This window comes from Chinchilla lanigera, unplaced genomic scaffold, assembly GCF_000276665.1.
Source record: "Chinchilla lanigera isolate Chin_1 unplaced genomic scaffold, ChiLan1.0 scaffold00032, whole genome shotgun sequence".
Classification (NCBI taxonomy): Eukaryota; Metazoa; Chordata; class Mammalia; order Rodentia; family Chinchillidae; genus Chinchilla; species Chinchilla lanigera.
The window spans coordinates 19,078,811-19,102,681 of NW_004955433.1; the positions used below are offsets into that span (position 1 = coordinate 19,078,811).

At 40.2% G+C, this 23,871-nt stretch overlaps 1 protein-coding gene across 3 annotated transcripts in view; it reads right to left on the reverse strand.

The window, feature by feature from the left end:
• The window catches only part of Cdh8 (cadherin 8, type 2), a 356,488-nt gene extending 341,096 nt beyond the window's left edge, over positions 1-15,392 (reverse strand). For 2 of the 3 annotated variants that reach the window (XM_005388458.2, XM_005388456.2), the window contains exons 1-2: positions 14,929-15,392; positions 881-1,330 (exon numbers count right to left, since the gene is read on the reverse strand). In XM_005388458.2, coding sequence (XP_005388515.1) covers positions 881-1,132 — 252 coding nt within the window. In that variant the 5' untranslated portion in view covers positions 1,133-1,330; positions 14,929-15,392. Of the gene's footprint in view, positions 1-880; positions 1,331-13,948; positions 14,026-14,928 lie in introns of those variants that run through there. The other variant, XM_005388457.2, reaches the window with a different exon arrangement.
• Positions 15,393-23,871: the final 8,479 nt, after the last annotated feature.

Genomic DNA, 23,871 nt, shown 5'->3' on the forward strand with positions numbered 1-23,871 from the left:
GTATTTAGGAAATGAATTGTATTGTCATGATTCACTTCTGAGTCTAACTTATCAGGAAAATCTGCCATTAGCAGGCTCATAATTGAAAATTTACCTATGATGCTAGTGTGAGTCAAAATTAACAGAAGCTTGTGAACAGTTCTGAGTGGAAAAAACGTACGTATTTTTTTAATAACCCAGTGTGATTTTGCAGAGCAGGCAGCCCATATCCACACAAAGAATTTGCCAGCCAGTGTAATGTATGCATGTGAGCCAATACACACAGGCTAAAGCTTTAATTATATACATTTGCTTCCACTAGGCAATGAATTAGTTAGTTTCCTACCATAAAGTTAATCAAAATGTAGCACAAGGCACTGCTAAGCATCTGCAATAAAATTTTGCTCTCAGTCCTAAGAATTGAAACAACAAACAATGAAACAGAAGGGAGAAAAATATATCTGAAATTGAAGGTACATGGCAGTAAAATAAAGTGAAATGAAATAATCGCTTAAACAATTTAGATAGCAGGAATTCAAACTGGGCAAAAACGTACACCTCTTCCAAGTACTACAAACTAGAAAAACAAGGTTTGGCATGAAGAACTCTCAAGTGAGTAAGACACAAAGCTTATTTGCTTCTGCATTATACAATTGTCATATTGTCCCTAGGGGATGAAAGAGGTGGGATGGCGGGTGGGAAGAGCTTCCCTTAGAGCACTATTTTAAATTGTTACCACAGGATTATTCGTATTCCTAAGGAAACCAACCAGTTAACTAACTAACCATCTGGCCTAAAGGATTTAGAGCTAAGTGTAGCCACAACTGTGGGGAGTCTGATGTTAAACATCTAAAGACCATGAACAAACCCTGAAATTGGGATCTTAAAAAATGAAGCTTACCCGGCCAACAAGAATCGGTTCAGGTCCAGAAAACTCTTCCAGGACAAACATTTGATTCCAAACCCAGCCTCTTTTGGAGCGGTTCAAAATCCGCTGTTCTTCATTCAGCCTGTTTAGTTCCAAAGGGGATCCACTCATTAAAACTTGAGACTGATTCATTGGAGCCATGTAAATGCAAGGGGGAAGAGTAATCCATAACATTATTAATGGAGTCCAGAGATCCAAGAGCATTTCTGCTAGCCGTTCTGGCATGGTCCCACCAGTTAAGCAAATCGCCGCGAAAATGAGACAATTATTTTTTTTGCTTCCGGTCTGCAGCCATCCAAGTCATCATGCAGTGTGCAGCACTTACTTACAGCTCTGCCACGTGTTTAGAGCACAGGAAACAGACATCATCTAATCAATTTTCTAAGACCACAATCCATTGGCTTGCATTTTCATTGGAATTCCCTGCAAAAATGAGGAAGAAAGATAAGAGACTGCTGAAACAGACTTTAAAACAAAATCACTGCTTTGCAAAAGTACCCAAGTGAACACTAGTAGTTGCTCCCCTACTCTTGAGCTAAGAAAAGTGGATCTGAAGAACTGGAATAAGCCAGAAAGTCTTTTTTTTTTTTTTAATTTTTAAGGATCCCTGAGATTTTAGTATTTCTACCATCCTTCTGTCATTTATCAAAAATTTAAGTAATAGAAATTCTCTTTCCTATTCTGGTTTCTTTCCTTTCTCTCCCTTTCTCTTCCTTTCTTACTTCTTGACTTCCATCCTCCCTTCCCTCTATCTGTCCATCCCTTGCTCTCCTTTCTGATATATGTCTTAGTATATAATGTCGAGTGGAGTGAACGGAAAATATACCACATTGTCTCTGTTTCCATCTTTGTAATTAACCTATGTAAAGCCAGGTTATGCTGATCTCTGTTAAAAACAAAACAAAACAAAACAAAAAAAAACAAAAAAAACAGAACAAAAACCTATATAAATGGAAAGGGGATTTTCCCAATTTTTATGGTTTTAACAGACAGTGCTTATCAGAAGGATCTGTTGAGGGTGCAGAATGCAATCCTCTGCCAAGATGCTAATAATGAGGGAATAAAACTAGAATGCTCCCGGGGAGAAATTGTAATGTCCGGCATGTATACTCTAATCAGAACAGTGTCAGGGCTCGCATTCTAAATGTACAGTTGAACAGGACATTTAAATCAGGAAAAGCTCCTTTGGGAATGAAATATGGTAAAAATACAATTTTCAATAGAAATTCAGAAAAGAATGGAATATATATATACACATATATATATAAAATCACAACACCAGAGGTCAAAAACACACTCTGCGCACACCCACAGTGACAAAAAATGTGTCTCCCCACACCCAAAAAAAAAAATATTTTTAAAGAAATAATGCTCACTGCAGATCCCACAGAGAAGACTTGCTGAATTAGATTAAATGGGAAATAATTCTTCAGAACACCATAGGGAAGAGTTTGGCTTAGGGAATTCATAATAGGGTAGGGGACATTTCACCTTGGGTCCCTACTTCTACTCTGGCTCAGAATGAGCAGCCAAGGAAGTCATCAACATTGGTTCCTCTGGTGATTTTCCTCAGTGAACCCAGCTGAAAGAGATAGACACAGATTCTCCTGCAAATACAGGGAGAAGCTGACCCAACAAGCTGGCCAGTAGCATTGCCCTGCTTGTCACTCTTTGCTTGGACTCAGCTCAAACACTAGCACTGTGTACCTAAGAAGCACCCTACGCGGATGAATGCCTGGGACAACACTGCAATCAAAAGTTGCTTTGGAAGAAGAAGAGAACAGCTTCCAGTGCTGCAGGAGCTCATAGAAAACAGTCCAGAAGAACACGTCCTCTCCTTTCCCAGAATTGTTGCACACTTGGGAAATCAAGTCTTCTCTTCAGACATATTTCCCTTAAGGTCTACTTTTGGAAAAAAATATCTACTTTTGTCCCAATGTGAAAGAAGAGCTTTACAAGCTTCTGGACTGAAACAACAATATTCAAGTGGTTTTATTAAAGAAATTCCCAAATATTTAAATTTTACTGAATCGTCAATCCACTTATTTACTCCAAAAGCATTTGCAGCCATGGTCTCTCCTTGACAGTGGGTACACAGGAGTACTGAAGCAGGGTTAGAGTATGCTGGAGAGTGTTCTAGAGGCAATGACCTGCCCTTGAATCCCAGCTTGTCCTATTTGTATTCTCTGTAATGATAGACAAGACACTCTAATTTTGTCAGCAAAAGAGTAATAATAATAGTAGTCTTACGGGGCAGTGGTGCTTATGGTTTGGAACCAAAGCACATAAACAGCAATGAAAACACTGGAAGTCTTCATTAAATTATAATTCATGTAGTTATTCTGGGTCAGACTATGAGGGTAGTGGTGATCGTGTCCTCACCCTGGAGGGGCATTAGTAGTAAACTTAAAGAAAGAGTGAAGTTGTGTGACCTCCAAAATAAAAGTAAGCATGATACTGGACACAGAGATACACACACATCCTCAGTAAGGTGGCAGGATGGTGGCGCGAGGAAGGTGATACAGAGGAGGGAAGGGAGGGTGAGACCATTGCACTGAATGACTTCCTCTAGTCACCGAGCTGCCGCCTAAACTTCTCATGGAAGAAAGGGATTCCTTCTCTCCAAATATACTCTGCTCCATGACAGGCCACACTTGAATGCACAAAAGCCGTGGGTGACATTCTCCAGTGACCTTTATGGCACAGATGCAACCAGTGGATGTGAGTGACCTCTAGTGTCAGCCTTTTGGGGGTTTGGATTCCAGTCTTTATATTCATCAGCTGTGCAACTGGAAGTTAATTAATACCAACAACCAAAACAAAACACCCCCGAAAATGGTTACAATATGGACCCAACTGTTTATTTTGAGGGCAAAAAGAGTAATTAACATAGGCTGACATTTGTAGCTCTTTTAAACTGTGCCAAATAGGCTACAAGTGCACTCTGACAATTTACCTACTAATAGTCCCAGAATAAGAAAGTTTGATCCCAATTTAATCCAAAACAGATACTTCCTTCATGGAACCACCCTGTGTCCCTTTGTGAACTCACCAGAATCAGGTAAAAAGTGATAACAGATCCTGAAACAAATTTGCACAGAATAAGCCAAAAGGGATAATAATGCCCCAAAGCAATGTTACATAATGACAGGGTTTCATTAGTTAGAATGAATATATTAGTAAAGAGGTATGTGTGAAGCCATAAATAGTATCCATTACCACAATACCTTCCAGTTGGATAAAGCTCTCTATTCACATTGTTGAGTTTAAAACTGAGGCAGAGAAGTCATTAACTTAAATGACTTGACTAAAGAACCCTACCAGTAAGGACAGAACCATTCTTTGAATCTAGGTAAGGTAGTTTAAAATTCTATTTTTTAACATGAACTCTCCTCCCATTACATAATATGTGATGTACTCATAATATGTGTTATGCATTGCAGGTAGCAAGGCAAACAGGTCAGAGAACCTATATTTGGGGACCAAAGACTCTAGCTGGGAAAGAAAAACAAATATATAATTACCATATTAAGAGAAATATCATCTTAGAAGGACTAGGGGAATACTGAGTGATATCACAGCACTCCTTCTGGCAGAATTAAACAACACTTCATAGAGGAGATGCCATTAAATGCTGAGAAGGAATTAGCCAAAGGAGGTTGATGTGGAAGGACATTTCAGCCCTCCTACAGACAGAAGCAATATCACCAAACCTAACCCAGCGTCCCTCAATGAATTGGAATCTAAAGTCATTATCAAATTATTACTTAAGACCAAGCCCAGTCCATAGTCGCCCTGTCTTTCTCCCCACCCAACACACTCATAGTGGTCATGTTGTCTCGAGAGTTTATGGCAGATGGTTTTCTCTCTTCTAGGCCAATTCTTTGTGAACACATCAGGTTTGTTTTTGTGCAAGGATTCAGAGAATAAAAAGATATCCCATTCTGTAGAAAGTATGCAACTTTTCAGTTTTCAGAGGAAAGGATGAGGTGTGGTTTGCCCTTCAGTGAGTGGCAAGGTGTGAGAAAAAATTTCCCCCAATTAGTAGAAATCTTTGTTCATGCACATAGGTCTCTCCCATCACACCTTCTGTATGGAGTTAAGGGACTGACACACACACTTGCCACCTTATTAAACTATGCCGAGTTCGTAAATTACCTGTATTGTTTTTATATTTTATTGAAACAGGCTCAGTTTTTGAAATGTTCATTTAAAAAATGAAAAATCAATATTATTTGCTACAATGCAAGGTCATTGTAAAATTACAAGTGTAATGAACATTTAGAAAGGGACTGGGTATTATTAAATCATAAAACAAGATTGCATGCACACACACAAACACACATACACACACACACACACACACCTACACTTCAAAATAACACTGTGATCTAAATACTATTACTACTTTGTTGTTATCATTCCATTTTCTGGCATAAGCAGACTGAAGAGTGTAATCTTAAATACTGCTTAATTTTCACTTAAGTTGGTACTATTCAATGCCTGAGGTCATCTATTTATTAAAAAGAAAGATCAGCAATAGTTAGAGACAGCCTGTTAAAAATTTAACAGGTGGCTCGCCATGAAAGAAAAAACAAAAATCCCTGAGTTGCATTTTCTAATTTCCATGGTATAGATGCTTCCATTCTGAGCAATTTCAACCTTCCATAGTACCACTAAACAGCTTGGGCAATTACTGAAAATTTAACTCTGAGCTCCATTAAGTTTCCTAAACACTCAATTCTAGTCATCCTCTAATGAGGTCATCTATGCGTAAAAATATGCACGTAAATCACCTGGAAATTTCAGTATACTACAGATTCTGATTCTATCTGAACTCTGAACTCTGGTGAATGTATATAGTATTTTTATATGATGGCATAGTACTGTCCCCATTCCCTACCTTAACATTTATTTTATATGTAACAATGGAAAAATTACCCAGTTAACTGATAAGTTCACACCCACATTCATGTAATGAGGTGATCTTGAGACTTAGCGTTCAAAGTTCTCTTCCACTTGGAAAGAAATGATATTCTGCTCTGATATTTAGAACGTTATTGTTTATATGCTTGCATCTCTAACATGCAGAACTATTGTCTACCCCTTGGAAGATCAAAGTATAACTTTAGAAAAAATTTTGAGATGAAACTCAGTGTGATGTTACTTATCAAAACTGAGAAACATTGTGGATAGTAGCTGCATACACCACTGCTTAACTCTACAAGGAAGAAATTAAGGCTGTAAAGCCTAGGTTTAAAAAAAGTCAATTTAATTTTACATTTTTCCAACCACAGTAGGTATGGCTGACCAATCAATGCACTTTATTATAATGCTGCTGCACCGACTTACGCCCACATAAAGACATGAAAAGTTTTTGGTCTCTCTGGAATTCTTATAAAAAAAAAAAATCTTTAGAATTCCCCCCAGAAAACTACATATTCTCTTGAATACTTGTAATCTGACTTTTCATTCACACTCAAATTTTAAAGGTAGTTTTAATTACAGCTTGCATTTTGCTCTGCTGATCCAGAAATTTTTTTTATGATGGACTTGGTCAGTTCTCAGATATGATAAGTCATTATGTAAAAAAACGCATTATAGCATTGATTCTGTAAACAATGTGGATTGTAGTTCTAAATGAGAAGACACACTCTGATAGTAAAGTTTAAAATAAAACCAGGCTCTTACAGGCACTTCAGGATTCAATCCCACAGATTATTGTGGTTTACAGGAAATTATGCTTTTATTATCCACTGGGTTTAGTGGCCACGATATTTCATAGGCCCAAAAATGACACAAAGGATCGGAGAGTTTCTATTAAAAATGTTTCTGACCTTGAATTTAGAGCCATTAGCAGCCTGCTTCAAAACAGGTAAATGCACACTGAATTCAAAGCGGTATTTCAAGCACATGGCGATGTGACTCAGTGTGTAGCCCAGTGCAATTCATGTCAAGCCCTAGGAGCCTGCAGCAGAGAAGGGCAGGACAGCTTTTGGATTTTAGAGAGGAATAGCACTTGAATATATTCACCTATAAATAACAAAGAGAAGCACCTCTCCTGGAGGCTTCAGAATTCTCTGACGGGATTCCCTTGGTAGAGATGGATTATGAGATATTTTATGCACCCATATTTGCTTTGGTTGTTTATCTCCATCTTCAGCTACAATACATCAGGTTGTCTTTCTTAGTCATTGGGCCCTAGACTTATCCAGATGTCCGTCTACCCAAAAGCACACTGTATGCTTGTTTTCCCATCCACAAGAGTTCTTGCCACATCTATTTTTCCTGTAGTTGACATGTTACTCTTTTTAACCAGAAGTTTTTCTTTTCTTTCCGAAGCCCCAGAATGCCTGGTCACCTGAACAAAACAAATAAATCCTTCTCCTCCTCCTCTGTCAAGATGACATCAGAAATTTATTCTTTAAACAAAAGCTTTTCTATTCTAGATATTTCAGAATGACTGTAACTAAGTCCATGACAAAAAAAAAAAAAGAAAATCAAAATAAGACTTCTTTTCTCATGTTATCAAACCAGATGCTTATTTCTAAAACTTTCTTGGAATCATAGTTAAGACACTGAGGGCAAATCTGTTCTGTGGGGCTTTCTTGGGGCAAACTATCCTGAGATCTTCTCCCTCAGAAGGGAAGTTTATGGCTGACACCTCCCTTTCCAACAGCAGACAGAGTGGTGACAGGAAGCCACTGCTCAAGTCTAATCTAAATCTTTCCTTCCTTTGTTGCCTGTAAAACACATGTTCAAAATTTAATTTCCAAAGACCTAAAAAGTGAAAACAATTTGTGCTGGCCTTTTAAATCACAGCAACCAATCAGAATTGATCTTAGTCTTATCATTCTTGTAATAGTGTGAGAAGTTCCATGAGGTAGCTATTTAAAGCACCAAGTTTGGAATCAACCTGTAGTTCCAATCAGAACTCAGTCATTCATAGAGTAAGTTACCTGAGCAGAGTCATCAGACTTCTAGAAGAGGAGATGGATGCTATATATTTCATACTACCTATATTGAAGGACTGAGAAAAATTAGATAAAGTATGTAAAGCTGCTATCAATCTAGCCATCTTATGAAGTATTTCAAGGGCTTAATAAAATATTGAGTAACTTTTCAAAACAAGTTTATTTAAATCTCCTGTTATGTACATCAATGGGGGAAATTTCAATGTTTGATGTAATAAATAAGTTTTTCCAATTACTGATTTAAAAAATGGCATAAACCAAAATGAGTATAAATGAAACAGCATTTTATAAATAGCTCTTCCTACCCACAGCTAACATACAGTTCAAGCAAAGTCTTCAAGTGTTATTTTAAACCTCTACTGGGCTCTCCATTTACTCCCCAGAGCCGATACTTTTTCTTCTTTCCATAGAAGACATGGCATTCTTTCCATCACTATTTTCTGCTGAGAGAGCAAAGTGCAATCAATCCCTGTACATGCCAGAGCTACTTACTTTCAATCAAATTGGAACCACTCATTTAAAAATATGGCCCATCATTTCACTTCTAAAAGAGAAATCCCATAGCATTTCAAAATCATCTATAATCTTGTATGGATGGTACAAGTGGAGAATCGCACTAAACCCAAGATGAGGCCAAGTTGATACTTAAGCAGTACAGAGACAAAAGCTCAGTAAAGAAAACAATAATTAAAATCTAGATTCAGGCAGTGTCTTTTTCCAAAAATATCCAATAACCTTTTGCTATTTACTTTAAGGAATTTTAGTACCACTGATGATAGAAGTAGGCAGCATTCCCTTCTCCCTTAGGATGTGTGGCAGTGTTTAAAATCAGTTATATCTTACCCAGGATTATAGAGTATATTATACTGAAATTGATATGCAGCCAAGTATCTCAGTACGATAAGTCAAGATTCTGCCAATTAGATTACGTTATGCAGTAACCACGGTTATGAGCATATCTTACTGTCATTCTTTCATGTTTCAAAGACTTTATAGCTTAAAACCCACCCACTGACACTGTTAACATAAATTACGGATGCAAATGATGGACAGTTAGACAGATAGATAGCAAGCCATCGTTTGACAAAAATAATATTGGATTATCACCCAGAATGTATAGTGCATGAAATTAAGGGAATTGCTTACAGGCATTCTAAAATAAGTATGCTAAATTCAGCTACTATATGTTAGTGAAGCTGAAAGGCATGGCAAAGACAACTGTGTTTTACAACTGTAATCAAAATAAGTATGTATCTTTTTCATTTTTTGAGCATCCTATTTTGAAGATGGGAATAACTGGAGATAAAGTTAAATTCTATTTGTCAAGCTCAAACAGAAATAAACAAAAAAATGGAATGTGCCCTGGCAATTTTTATATGAAATTTTAGAAGCAAAATTGTCATGATAAGAAAAGAAATCATCCCTTTCTGCTATTTATATCATTTTATCTACTTATTTTCTGGTGCTTGTGTCATGTCAGGAATCAAATAATTGTATTTCATGCATTAATCTATCTAGAAGGAAATAAGACATGCAAAATATCATTCTAAATAACAATAGAATATAAATACTACAGTCTTTTCAGATGATGATTACTTTAAAAGATGAAGGTAATTCAACGTGCTTAAAATATCAGTAAACACATCTACACAACCATGTTGTCTTATCTCATATTTTTCCCTAGAGATATATGAGAGGACCAGGCATTCTGTTGATTAATAACAATACAGAGGAGTATGGAATTATCTCCATAGAAACCCAGGCTGCCACTCAGGTAAAGTTAGCATGAACTGTTCCATTTAAATATGAAAATAAAGGTGTATTAAAGAAAGAGAAACAGAGTGGGATGGATCAAGGAAAGTGAAAGGAGGTAAGTTCCTTCTCGATTAGTTTTTATACCTTCCCACCAAGGGAAAGGTACAAACACTGTGTTACTCATACAGAGATTCCATAGTTAGAGCCTTTTGCCAATAAAATATAACTGTGTGCCACATAAAGTTGAATAGCATTCTGCGATGCAAGTCTAGTCTTGGAGGCATTCTCATTTTTACAAAGGTGAATTATGTCATTTTTTTATTTTCCCATATCATTTTAAAAAAGATTGTGAAGGAAGAAAAACATACTTTGCAGAACATGGGTAAAATTGATTTTTAAAAATGAGAAAAGCTATATCTAAAAATAAACTTTGGAGGATTTATGAAATTTCTGTAAAGAACATTGTGGTAGATAAGTCCCAATATTGGACCTGGGATATGATAGTATTCCCTCCCACTGCTACAGTGAAAATAGCATACTAAAATTAGGGGGGTATACTCTCTGCTAATTTGATAATGCATTAAATAAATGTTTACTGGGCACTAACTCTGCGCTTGGTCCTGGGCCAACCATCCTTCCGGCACTTGCGACTGTCTTTATTGTGGGGAACAGGAAAGGAAAGTGCTTAAGGTTATAAATGCAAGTGTTATTCTTTCCTGATACCTTTGAAAGAGATACAGAAAATAAAAAATACATATTTGCACCTACCCAAAGAACTATTAAACAAGAGATGTTTACAGGCAAGACGAAGGTGGGTGATGTTTATGACAGGGAATAGCACATGACATTTAAAACTCAGGAAATGAAAGCTTGGGATATGATACAAAAAGGAATCAGTATTGGCCCTGGTGCTTTGTCATGAAGCGGCAATGGAGGTTTAGCTGCAGCAACATATGGAAGAAGCTAAATGCCTTGAACTTATTTCTTTTCTGACCTTTTGAATTGTCAGGTTCAACTAATTTTCTCCTTGTGGTTACATCTGAAGTGAGTTCCAGAGTCAGGAACCAACAGTCCAGCAGGAGCATAGCAGATTGTACACTACAACTTTCTGTGAGAATGAAAGCAGACAGGACTGATAGCCCTTTGATGCATTATTAAATTCTTGTTAAATCAGGTGATAGTTTTTGTCCACCCAAACTTGTTTTATTTCAGTGTTCTATTTTCTATAGTTTAAATAGTCAGTACTACTACTTAAATAATTATTTCTATAGTTATTTCATAACTTCACTTAGAGGACCTGGGGAGAAATCCCCAGCACCACAGGCCAACATTTCTTAAAAGAGTGATCAATACACAAATCTGAATAACCAAGAAGGCAAATCAAATAATGTCAGGCAGATAAAATGGCAAAGGAAACATGATAAAATTCCCATACTTGATTGAGTAAAGGAGTTGGTTATCTGGGCAGTTTTCCAGGAAGTAATCTGGGTGTGTGTTTGCGTGACCTTCTGTGTTCATGTGTGTGTGGTACATACCTATGTGTGTGTGTGTGTGTGTAACTCACAACAGATGCGATAAGATTCTGTCTTGGTTTAGATGGGCACTGTGTAAGAAATGTATAATACACCAAAGTTAGGAAATTTTTCTAAATTGAAAAGCAAAGTCAGTGCTATTTGATTTATGAATGCTAACAGTGTTGAATGCAAAACATAAAGAGAAAACTGTGTTATTGTCTCTGCTTCATTGGATAATTCTGTAACAAATACAATACTACTGAAACCAGTATTAGCAGGGCTGCAGAGCAGAATATTTTCAAAAGCAAGACTTGGGACCTTAAATTGCACCTATAATTAAAAGGCTACTCTGATTATGCTTGTTCTCTGATTTGTCAAATGTAAAACTTTGCTGACGGACCAGAAAAGTGCTTGGAAGGAAAAGAAATTAAATGTCCTGTTACCCATTGTAAGCTTTTGGTTTTGCATGGAATATTTGTTAAAATTGGTTGATAAAGTCATGAGGCACTGCATTTTTGAGGAGCAAACTAATGGTCATTTTTTTCTTTAAAATAGTTTACTTCTATTGATAAGGATTTCTGAACAGTTGTTCAAGTGTGGATATTAATTTTTCAAAATGAGCTTGCTTTCTTTTCCCACCAGTAAACACTGAAAAGAATCTGGAAAGCAAATCCCAGAGGTACAATTTCTTGAATAAAATCATTATATCCTAATTCTCTAGGATATCCTAATTCTTGCTTTGATCCTGGAGGCTAACAGGGAGTATCAGATCATAAATTTCAACATAGTTTCCAGGGAATGTTACATGATGAGTATATTCATAGACCAGTCTTTACAAATACCCTCAAACTTGTGTTATTCCATCCTGCTGAGCAGGTTTTATGAAGATTTTGTACTTTTTTGACATGGACTATGCTATCACTGACTACTTAAAACTTTGTTCAGTATTAAATTGAGGGATTGTGATAGATGAATGCTGTCTTGACCACATTTTAAATAAATAGTAAAACAAGGTAATTTTACAAAATGAAGACTCCATCCCTCTAGAATTAATATGCATGCAGCAGGTAAACCTACCCGATTTTTCTAGTGAGGTTTGCTATAGACTGGTTGATTCTTCAGCCAGGCAAATACAGTTTCAAGAACTCAAGAGAGGCACCCCAGACACCAAAAATGAAGACAAGAAATGTTAGTCTTGGGTGAAGAGATTTACCCATCAGAAGTCTGCCTGAATGTTCTAGGAGCCACAACCGATGCACTGATTTTTTTAATAGTGATAATAATTAGGACTAGAAGAGCTAATTTGTGTGGGGGGGTGGCTTACAAAGTTTGAATGAAAGCATTACAGCATAGATTTCAGAGATCGTTGGCTAGTACCTCTAAATTATTGGCCCTATGCATGACCATCAGCAGATACCTCAACACTCATTGAGGTGGTGTGTGGAGCAGAATGCAGACCAGGAACTTCCACTGAAGAGCCCTAAATGAAGTAATCCCTGCAAGAGCAGGGAAGGCTCCTCTCTGTTTTCAGGACAGATTTCCCTCAACTCCTCCTCACCCTCTTAAGAGTCCAGGAAAATAGAATAATTAAATGTGATTTTTAAAATCCTGAGACTGCTCCTGCAGGAAATAACTATGTGGCAAGCAGCTTTGAATTGCTAAAGTAGAATTACAGGATCTTTAAAAGCAGTATTATTATTTAATAATATGATGAGTAGCTCTAGATTTCTTTCAACCATAGGGCTCAAAGAAGTGGAAAAACATGTATGAATGTGAATTTGGAGAACTCCCTTTGAGAAAAAAATGTAACGCTCAGAAAATATCTTTCAAAGATATCCGTCTTCTCAGCAAAGATTCTCCTTCTTTCTCTCTCCCCCTCTGTCAGACTGACAGACAGACAGACACACACACACACACACACACACACACACGGAAATCCCTGCAAAACTGGACGGAACTGATGTAAGGCAATGGCCAGGGAGAAATTTCAGCGGTGTTTAGCATGAACGACAGGGCTCATTTTGCATGCAGTGAAGTAGAGCAGCCAGGCTGAATGGATGGAAAATCCCACTCTCAGATCTTACATAAATATCTTTTTCCCACATACAGTTTTCCAGTTGAAATGCTCCTATAATGAAGCCAGAGGTGACAGCCCAGGGAGGGTTTTTAACCATTGAGAAGGCTGGCAGGAGAGTTATAAACAGGACTGGTGCTTTCAAAACGCCCCCAACCAACCCCACATCCCCTCTCTGCTTGGCGCTGGAGCCCAAAGAGAGGACACTGCTCTCACGTACCTTCTCTGGCGTCCCCCCTCTTCCCCACTGTCAGCCCACAAACACCGCGAAGCCGGGTGACAGGAAAGCAGCGGCTGCTCAGATCAGCGGCTTCGCGCTGGAGGGATGGTTGGATCATGCCCCCTAAAGAGGAAACTCTTGTGGAATCTTCAGGAAACGGTGGCAAAGTTGAAAGGGCCTTTTCTCCCTCCCGCTTGTTAGGTTATAAGCGCTATCCTTTAATTGGGGCTGACGGGAGCAGCTGCCAGCCCGAGTTTCCATTACGGACTAATGTTGTGCGTTCGCAACAATAAACAGTTAATGTTGTTTGATTTCTTACGTTTAGCAACCCAAGCAAACAGCTGCTATCTCCGCTGGCGGAGGCAAAGGGCTCGCGCTGGACGTGCCTCAGGCTCCTTGCCTGCGGGAAGGGTCGAGGACCGCGAAACTTTGAGGTTTCTGCCAGACCAGGTGGGGGAACACTTTGGTCTTGGGGAGGGGGAAAGCAGAGAAAATCGTGGATACCTGTTGTCATCAGCGTTGGCGGCGGCTTGTTTTCACTGTTTTCCCAGCCTGGGCCGGCGCCGGAGAGGACGGGATTAGGTCCTCTGTAAACCTGTTACACGCTGGCAAAACCCGGGGACAGCGACAGCCCTCTTTGCCTTCTGCCCAGGCGGGGCGTGACCTGCCCCCAAGGGTCCTCCGGATGGGGAGCTGATTGATGGCTCAGACAGCGCAGCTTTCCGGAAGCTCTGCGGGTTCCCGGGGAGGAGCCCCCCGCTCGGGGGCCTCCGCGAGCGCAGCGCGGGCTCGGGGACCACAGCCTGAGGGTCCTGCGCTGGCGCGGGGCAGCGTCCGGGTGAGGGCACAGCCGCGAGGGGGCTCGGGAGCCCCGCAAGTTTGCAGCCGCCACCGCGCCCCCCAGGCTGGAGCAGCCACTTGTGGGAAAGCTTTTTCGCTAAGGCTTTCGGCGCTGAGCCTCGGCCTCCACCCCGCCGCTGGGGTCGCCCTCCCTCGCTCCGGAGATGAGGAGGTGCAAAGCACCAGCCAGAGGGCACCTCCCGCCCCTCCGCCTCCGCTCGCCCGCGGGCTCGCGCCTCCTCCCGCCAGGCGGCGGGCGCTTCCCATTCCCCGCACGGACCCGCAGTGGAGGCGCGCGGCTGCGGCGGCGCCAGCCCGGTCCGCAGGCGGCGAAATCGCCCGCGACTGCAAGGATGGAGACGAACCCGGAACCTGGAGGGGCGCAGCCTGGAGCCTCATGCTCCTCGGGATCTATCAGAGCAGTTTGCCAAAACCGTCAGGCAAAAGCCTGAGGCGTCCCCAGCAGCCGCGGTTACCGCGAACGCAGACGCAGGCAGCCGGGGCCAGTCCCACCAACGCGCATCCACCATCTGGGGGGAAGGAGGTGCGCAAGGTGTCTGAAGGGACCTGGGAATTTCTAAAGGAAACAGCCCCTGCTGGGTCTTGGGGCATGAAAAAAATATTGGGTAGGGGGCAGTACTTACTCTCGTGGGGGTCCGCGTAGGCGAATTTCAAGCCTCCGGGTTCACAAACGGCTGGAGGGGCTCCGGGTCGGCTCCCGCAGGCGCCGGGCGCTGACCGGTCCCTGAGCGCTGGGCAGGCGCCTCCGGATTCCGTGCATGCCTCTCGGAACTGCCGATCTGAGTGCGGAGACGTGGGGCTGGCGCGCTGGGCTCTGGGCGTCCGCAGCCCAAAGTGCAGCGGGTGAGTTGACGCTCCCGTCTCTGCACAAACCCGCGGCGACGGCGGCGGAGCTTCGAGGAGGAAGGGAGATTCCAAATAAATCCGCTAATTCTGGGCTGAGCGCTCCGGCGTGCGAGCCCGCCTGCCTGCCAAATGTAACTGTGAAGTGATGTGGAAAAGTGAACCGGGTGCCTCCCCTGACGGATCTCATTGGGCAGAGCGCAGAGGCAGGTCTACCACTTGGAAATTCATGTAAGCAGCCCCCCTCCCCGCCCCCCCTCCTTCCCCCGGCTCCCGCGCGCCCGCTCCCCGCTCCCTTTCCTCGCTCTAAGTGGGCGCACAACTTTTCGCTCCTCGCTCGCGAGCACGCCCCGCGCGTGTCCGCCGCCGGAGCCGCGGCTGGGAGATGCGCCCTTGCAGGCTGTGCGCGCCGCGCGCGGAGGGCCAGCTGCCGGCGGAGCGGGCTGTCAGCCGGGAAGCGGACTCGGAGGAGGTACCTGCGCGCTGGCTCTCTCCGGGTCTCACCTGAGCACTGGGGCCAGCGTGATCTTGAAAAGCGTCTTTGTGATCCGCAACTGCTTGTCGTGAGGGGAAGAGAACAAGACAGGGCCAAGGGAGGCGTGTGGGCCGTTCACCTTCTATGTTCCCTGGGCCTCTTGAGTGTAGCATAGAGTGTTTGTAAGGTTAGTCCCTGCTACACAGACAGTACAGGTTTAGAGGTTGCGTTTTCCTGGCCACGCAGCTGAGTGCATTCCCGATGCCCGAGGGCTTCTAACTCATTTGGGAAGACGGGATGAGAGACTTTCAGGAGAGGCGTGACACAAGTGCATGTAAAATAGAGCGGAACTTGCCAGGCAGTAGGGGGGAGAGGTCGCCAAGTCTTCCCATTGTGAGCTGACCTGACCTCTAAGGCACCATCCTGGACCCGCTCCACCAAGGTCCCCGGTGTATGGCCCCTTCCAGTCCCCTGATGGGCTTCTCTCAGAACCTGAGAAATGGTCTTGTAGATGTGCAGCCTCTGCAGGAAGGAGAATGAATCAGGAGGTCCAGATGCCTTCCTTTTATCAGCATTCAGGCTAAAACGTGGAAATACTCAGCAGCTTTGATCCTATTTTAACGATATTGGTGAAATGTACGACAAATGACTATTCACCTTAGAAAAGAAACTCTCTCTCACTGGAGACCCTGATTTAGTTCATTCCCGGCACACTTTACGTGAGTTCTGAGAATGAATTTTTACCATCTGGGGACAGAGCCGAAGCAGAAGGGGAAAGGGTGCAGGGGACCCGACACATGGTCTGTGGCGCTTGTACTGTCTGACTCGAATTAATGAGACACAGTGAACAGAATGGGAAAGCAGGCACAATATGCTTATAATACTTATGCAAATTTGACTGTTTTGTACTGCATGTAACATCCCTTTGTAAAATATTGAAAAGAGTATTGACTGCAGGTCTAATATCTGTTGCACATTCTAGCCATCACGGGCAACGAATTTTGTGAATTATTTCAGAGAGGGAGAAATGAAGAGAATCAGGAGGTATTCCTCCCACACCCCACCCTCCCGGAAGTCACTAAGTAACTGTTTGTTCTCTTCTCAGATTGTGTCTGCTTGCAGGGTATTTTGGAATTGGCTAATTCTGTCTTGGAATAAAAAGAACAGCCGTCAAGCCCCAATCAAATTATAACTACTGTAAGACCAGACAGTCCCAAGTGGACAAAGAAATGGATCACCTCTTAGATTGTGCTTAATTTCCGGCCATTCATTTTCACTTTGAACAAGTGGTCTGAAGCTTTCCTGGGGATACTTTCTTACATCTATGAGAGCTAAAGGAAAGGTCATATGTTACAGAAGACTGGGGATTGTCACAAATAAACTCATCTCGCAAGAAAGTAACAGTGTTAAACAGTAATCTTGAATCTCATTGTCTTTAGAAAAATGAAAAGAAAAAAATCTATGCTGACAAAGTGGACAGAGCCTGCTCACTTGGGTGCCTTGGGATAGGATATTTGCTTTGTCCTGCTCTCTCCATTTTCATTTTTCCTCAAAGACATCGTCTTCATTTCACTTTGGGCTCTCTAGAATTTACAGTAAGCTTTCTCCATCTGCTAATCTCTGCTTGAAGCATTGCAGGAGGAATTTCCTGGCAAATTCTTGAAAGAGGCCTGGGTGATTAAGAAGTGTAAAAGAGGATTAGGGTAATGTTAAAAAGTCCTATAAGGACATTTCTAAAATAATCAGGGATGCTATAAGACAAGCCCTTGTCTCTTTAACAATTCCACCCACTCATGATAGGATGCAGTGCTATGTCACAACGGTGAGAGTTTATACCATCCTCACCTTTCAGAAGGAATAGGGTAATGCTACACAGGCTTTAAGAAATGGCTAGCAAAATCGCAAGTGTTTTGGAGAATTGCAAGGGAGGAAGGCGGGGAGGGATTATTTAATAGGGTAGACGTATAGTCAGGAGGAGTTCCGGGGAGACGGACAGCTGCCTTCAGAATAACTTTGGCATGAATGCTAAAGTGGGCTGAGGCAGGATGCCTCTAGCCTGAGTTTCAGTGACAGGCAGACAATTTTGCAGGTATGTCTACTGTAGTGGAAAGTGAATGAGATGGAGAGACACTTCATGTAGTAAAAGACAGTTTGTGTTCTTTTCTATGTCTAGAACTGTTTTTATAATAGTGACTAAGAGGAACAGCAAGCCAACTGGCCAGTTAGTTGGAGGTTAGTTGGAGCATGATAAGCCAGCTGGCTTGTAGGAAATGGAGCAGTGCAAGCAAGAGAGTTAGAGACCCTCAATTCTCTAGTAGAAGCCCTCAATGGCAAGATTGAAATACCTAAGTGATGTTTGCTACCTTAAAAACAAGCATTTTCAGTTTTCACCCTTTAGTTGTCTTTCATTTAAAAACTGAAACTACTAGAAGATAAAATATTTTAACTATGTTATGATTACTAAGAATTTTCAGCCTGATTGCATTGCTTTTAAGTTTAGATAAACTAATGGATTTATTGGGATAGCTCTCTAAATATATTGAGTAGGGTCCAGAAGTGTGAATTCCATGAAATAAAGGTTTTCATAATGTGATATCTGGCAAGGGTATTATGATGTAAAATGAAAGAGTTAAGAATTTGAAGTATGTGTAAAGTGAAAACATAAATACAACACTAATGGGTATTTAAGACTGTTCTACTAAAGAAGTGCTTTTAACATATTTCATTAGAATGAAGAAATCTGAAAATATGTCCTTTAGTGGAAGTTGGAGGTTAAGTGATACATAACAACTGTGATATTATTCATAAACCATTTGAAATTGCATTTTGAATTCCAATATTGGAGCATAATTCATACCAATGGTAAAACTATAAAAGTAGTTTTGAGCCGTATGCAAATATTTAAACAAATCTAGGGTAACTTTTTCTTAAAGCTTGCAAATTTGTTTTAAACCAGGTTCTTACTGTAGTCACTAAAAGATGGGATGGTACTGAAATAAAGTGAAAACGAGTAATTATAAGGGATTTCTTTCATAAGCCAGTGGTTTTCAACCTGTGATCCCCGGACCAGTCTCTGCCTCAGCCTTTTCTGAAGATTTGTTAGAAATGCAAATTTTGGATCCAGGAACTTGTGGCGCTCACAAATCTGGGTTTTAACAGATCCTCCAGGGAATTCTGTTGCTTGCTAAAGTTTGAGAACTTTTGCCAGAAGCAATTTCCCTCTCCTGTGATACATTGAAAAATGAGAAAGAATAAAGTGCTGCATTATATTCATTCTTTTTTGGGTTCTGGAATATTTTTTAAGAGAAAATATTACCTTGAATAATAACATAAAGAAAAAAGTGTGAATACACTAAATTTTTCTTGTGGTTACTTCACCATCATTTATGATGGAGTAAAAGAAAACTATCCTTTAAGGGGTTATGATGGAATAAAAGAAAACTATCCTTTAAGTAGAATTGTTGGAGTAAAATCACTTCAAACTTGTTGTTCAGGGTTGTGATATGATCCCATTCATGGATGCTGGTGTTAGCTATTTCTGATATTAGGCCCGTATCCCTGAATATTGACTGTAATTACTAATCTTCAGCTTGCCATTGTATTTTCTATAAATGAACATGTAAACACTTTCTGAAAACCACATCTGTGCTGTGAGCATTTGGGAGAAGGTCTTCAAAATGGACTTATCTGCCATCTTCCCAGGTGCCAGGAAAGAGATAAGCTCCAATTCAGCTTCTGACAGAAAATGGGGGTGGGAGGGAAGCTTTAAAGGGACTGGCACAAAGCTATCAAATGAGCCAGCCCAGGTTTCACGGACTGCATACTGAGGGTTTTAGTTTTTTGTTTTGTTTATCCTGAAAGAGAATTGTAACTGGGTTGGGATTCTGGACTTTTCTTGTTTAACTTTGTAGGCAAGGGGAGGAAGGATTTAAAAATATTTTGGATTGTGTTCTGAAAGAAAGAAGATGAAAGAAGGAAATATGAAAAGAAAAGAGACAATGAGACCTCACATTAATACTAGTCGATAACATTGCATTTAATATTAGCATATAATTAAATTTAATTTTAATTCTTATGCAGAAAGTTACCATTATTTAAAACTTATATACATATACTCACACATCATTACACATACATAGGACAATAAAGGTGTATAGGGGGCAACACTCCTCTAATTATATATAAAATGGTGTTTATAGCTCAGATTAATTGTTGTCAAGTTTCTTATTACAGAGAAACCCACATCTATATGCATTCGACAAATGCTCACAGAAAACTGAAAGGAAATGACATTACAGAGACTGTGAGCTAGATTTCATTATTAGTCAAAGCTGTGAATGCTGTCTAAGGATTTTTTTGTCTGTTTGTTACAGACTCTACAGTGTGGAAAACGGGCTACCACTTTTAGGTTGCTGTCTCCTGCCTGCACGGACGCTGGGTCCTATGAGATGGATATCAAGGCTTTTTTCTTCTACCTCAAGTGCCCTCTAGCGTGCAATATCTGTGCAGGTTGCTATGCAGAAGGAGGTGAAAAGGAAGAAAAGGAAATATTCCACTAATTGCTCTCCTAATTCCTGAATTGCTCTGCTCTTCTTTTCTCCCTCCTCAAAGGGGTCATATCTTCATAAGTATTCGGCAAAACAAAGAAAGGTGCTGTTGCTTTTGCATGAAAAGCAAATCACTCATTTACTAAACTGGGAAACAAATGCTAATCCTTTCTCAGGGGTTTCTTTTGAACATTCATCATAATTTTTCCAGAAGTTTCATATGCTCTTGTAATCAGGCAAATAAAAGAAGGTAAGTTGCTCCCTGGGAAGAAATTCTGTGTTGTTCCTAACACCACTGCAGACCAACTATAAGGCTTTAGATGCAAATTGATTAACCTCTCCATAGGTTTTAAGTTTGTGTCTCCATAAAAGTGCATAATACTTCTTTGTTGCCTCACGGGTGTGGTATGAGGCCTAATTGAGGCTTATAAAACAATTTCAGTTCCTCAGATACAGTTTGATATACAGTTGAACTTGCCTTTCATCTCATATCTACTAACAGGGTTTCAAATTCTCTTTCGTAGTCCATGGGGAAATTGTGATGAGGAAATGTATTTTCATAAACATGCCATTAAAACAGCTGTATTGTAAATAGTGGATTTGCTTAAGAGACTCAGAATGGTAGGACATGGAAAAATATTTTGAGAAGAAAAACGTAGTTGTTTTTCCAAGCATGTCTGTGTGTGAATAAACATAACTAAATGGTAAAGCAGAATTCTTACAAGGCATATATTTGGTTATGTCTCCCTAGACCTTATAACAGAGGCATAATAACAGGAGGAAATTTTACTCATCCAAATGTGACCCAGGAAGTGCTTCATTCTCTGAAAGACAAAGGCATATTTGTAAACCAGCTCATGAATTAGCATCCATTCCAGGGGTAGGATTAACTGGATACCTGTTAAACGACTCAAGAGTAGTTTTTCTATTATCATGATTATTACTCCTAGTGATGTCTTATTAATACTCTCAGAGCTGGAATAATTGAAGTAAAGAGTGAGGCAGAGCTTAGTGAAGTGGGCCACACTTGTAATCCCAGCTCTCTAGGAGGCTAAAACTAGAGGCTCTACATTTCAAGCCCAAGCTGGTCGGCTTCATGATTTATTAGGGCCCTGTCTCTATATTAAAATAAAATAAAATAAAATGAAAACAGGCAATGTAGCTCAGGGCAAAGGCCATGGATTCAATCCTCAATACCTTAAAAAAGGAGTTAGGCAAGCTGACATAATATGCTTCCTTGGTTTCTTAATAAGTGGCATTTCTCATTTTTAAAGCAGTATATAGTATATATATCATATATGGTAATTATTTTTGCCATCCTTTAAAATACGACAATGAAGTTAAGTGATTTGCTCATGGTTGTAAATTAAGATGTTAAAGACTGGAATTTAAATCAAAGTTTTCCAATATTAAATAGTATTTAATATTACTTCTTAACATTAAAATACTAATGAAAGACCCGGGATGTATCTCAGTGGCACAGACCAGCTTGGCAAGCAGGAGGTCCTGAGTTTAATTCCTGGTACAAAAAAAAAAAAAAAAAAACTAAGAAACTACTACTTTTTGTGTATCATGCTAGGGAGCAAACCCTAGAGCCACATGCATAGGACATTTACTCTCAACCTTCCAGCTGTCCACTTAGCCCCTTCAAACTTACCTTTAATCAATGTATTGCTTCATTGTAGAAAGGATTCATAAATTGCAATGTAAGAGGAACTTAACATTATGTGTTCACAAGTAGACACACAATCCTTAATGGCACATGGTTTTGTTAATATAAAACCCAGAATCCATTGGTTATTGGGGCCCTGGCCAAGATCCCCAACTGCCTGTTTGAGGGGCATGGTGAAGAATGAAATAAAAGACAGAGACAATTTAGTAATGCATGAAAAGGGGGATGAGGTGGGAGATCAGTGTCTCCGGACCAAGACCATCCAGTTTGCCACTATTTTTATTAGCCAGTGCATGAGGAGGGCTAGTGAGTGACTCAGGGAGCAGTAATGGAAGTGTCCTCAGCAGATCTTGACCTGTGATCCCCATGGCATCACCAGCCATAGGACTTCAGCTGTGACCAAGAGAAAGCAGAGAGTTTCCATGTTCCAATTCGGCTTACAGGGTAGGACAAACATGACCTCAGACATCCTCTTGACTCAATTTAAAATTTGCAGCCCCCAAAACTTGGCTAACCAATTTCAGCAAGCTCTCCAAAGAGAATCTGCAATCTTAAAAAAAGAAAAAATCAAGCAGGATAATCCTGATTGAGCATAATAAATATCTCTCTGGAGACCATTTGTTAATAAAGCAACCAAATGTTGTCCTCGGTCTTGATTAACTGGTCAGTACTGGAATCTGAATTGTCACACTTTTGTTGTTGCTATTTAGCTTTATGTTATACTTTACATATTTCTGTGCACATTGATGCCCTCATATGATACTTACAATAATCTTGTGGCAGGGGGAGGATTAGAATTACTTATGTTTTATAGCGTTAACAAGATCTGGAAGCCAAAAGGAAATTATCTTACAAATTATCCAGTTCAACTTCTTCATTTTCTAGGAAAAGAACTGGACAAATCTTTTAACTTCTGTGCCCTGGGTTACATAAGTGTCTTTAAAATGAAGACGACTAGATCCCAGGGCATTGGTCTTTAAAGGATTTTAATATATCACTCATCTCACAAATGTATCTCAGGAGAAAATCATTAAGGTAACAATTTGAATAGTCTTCAGGCTATCAAGTCAGTTTAGAGAAAATTATACAAAACACACATTCAATACAAATCCAAACTAACACATCTAGAAAAGTTCTATTTTTTGGAGAGATTAAAATTACTCCTTTACCTATGTATCTTTTCAGCCCAATAATGTGCTTTGGTTCATTTATTTTGGTAGCCTGGAATCTGGTTCACAAATGCAATCCCAACACTCCTACAAAGCAGATCTTGGAGTGAAGATTACTGGGTAGTCAGAGCAAGACAAATAATTATGCTACTATATGTTGTAATGTACCCTGAAACATTTCTAGTACCTTGTGGTAGAAAACGCAAACTAATCTCAAATGGAGATACTGTCTCCAAGATTCTACAAAACCAGAGAAAAACCAGCATACTAATGAATATTTTCTCGTTCTTTTTGCATAATGGCCTTCTGGCTTTCATATCCCAAATTACATCATCATTCCTGAACACGAATAAACCTTATTTTTCACTGGGTTGTTTTTCTCCTTTTAAATTACATAAGGGATTTAATCACTTTTCCTTAATAGAAAGTGATAATAAAAGGCATAAGGACTGGTATTCAGCATCCATACTGTTGAGATTTAAGTCTTGCCAAGAACCGTAAGGATGGATTTACACGTGTCTTATTTATGATATATAGCAAGTCCTAATTTTTCAGAGGAAGAAACTTTGAAGGGAAGTGTACTTTACTTCTCCAGATTCTAAGTAGGTCATACTTATTATCCTAATGTCACTTTACAACACTATCTTGTACCAGCCAAACAAAAGTTTCCTAAGTATTTTGAAAGTGATAACTTCTTTATTGGGGATGGGAATATGGAAGCTTCTAGTAAAGGCAAGACATTTTAAACCACTTCTACCTGATTTCAATTCCTGGCAGAACATGACTGGTTCCATAAACTGACTACCCCTCTTAATTGTCTGATTTTTGTCTTGTAGCATAAGGCTTCATACACTGTCCCA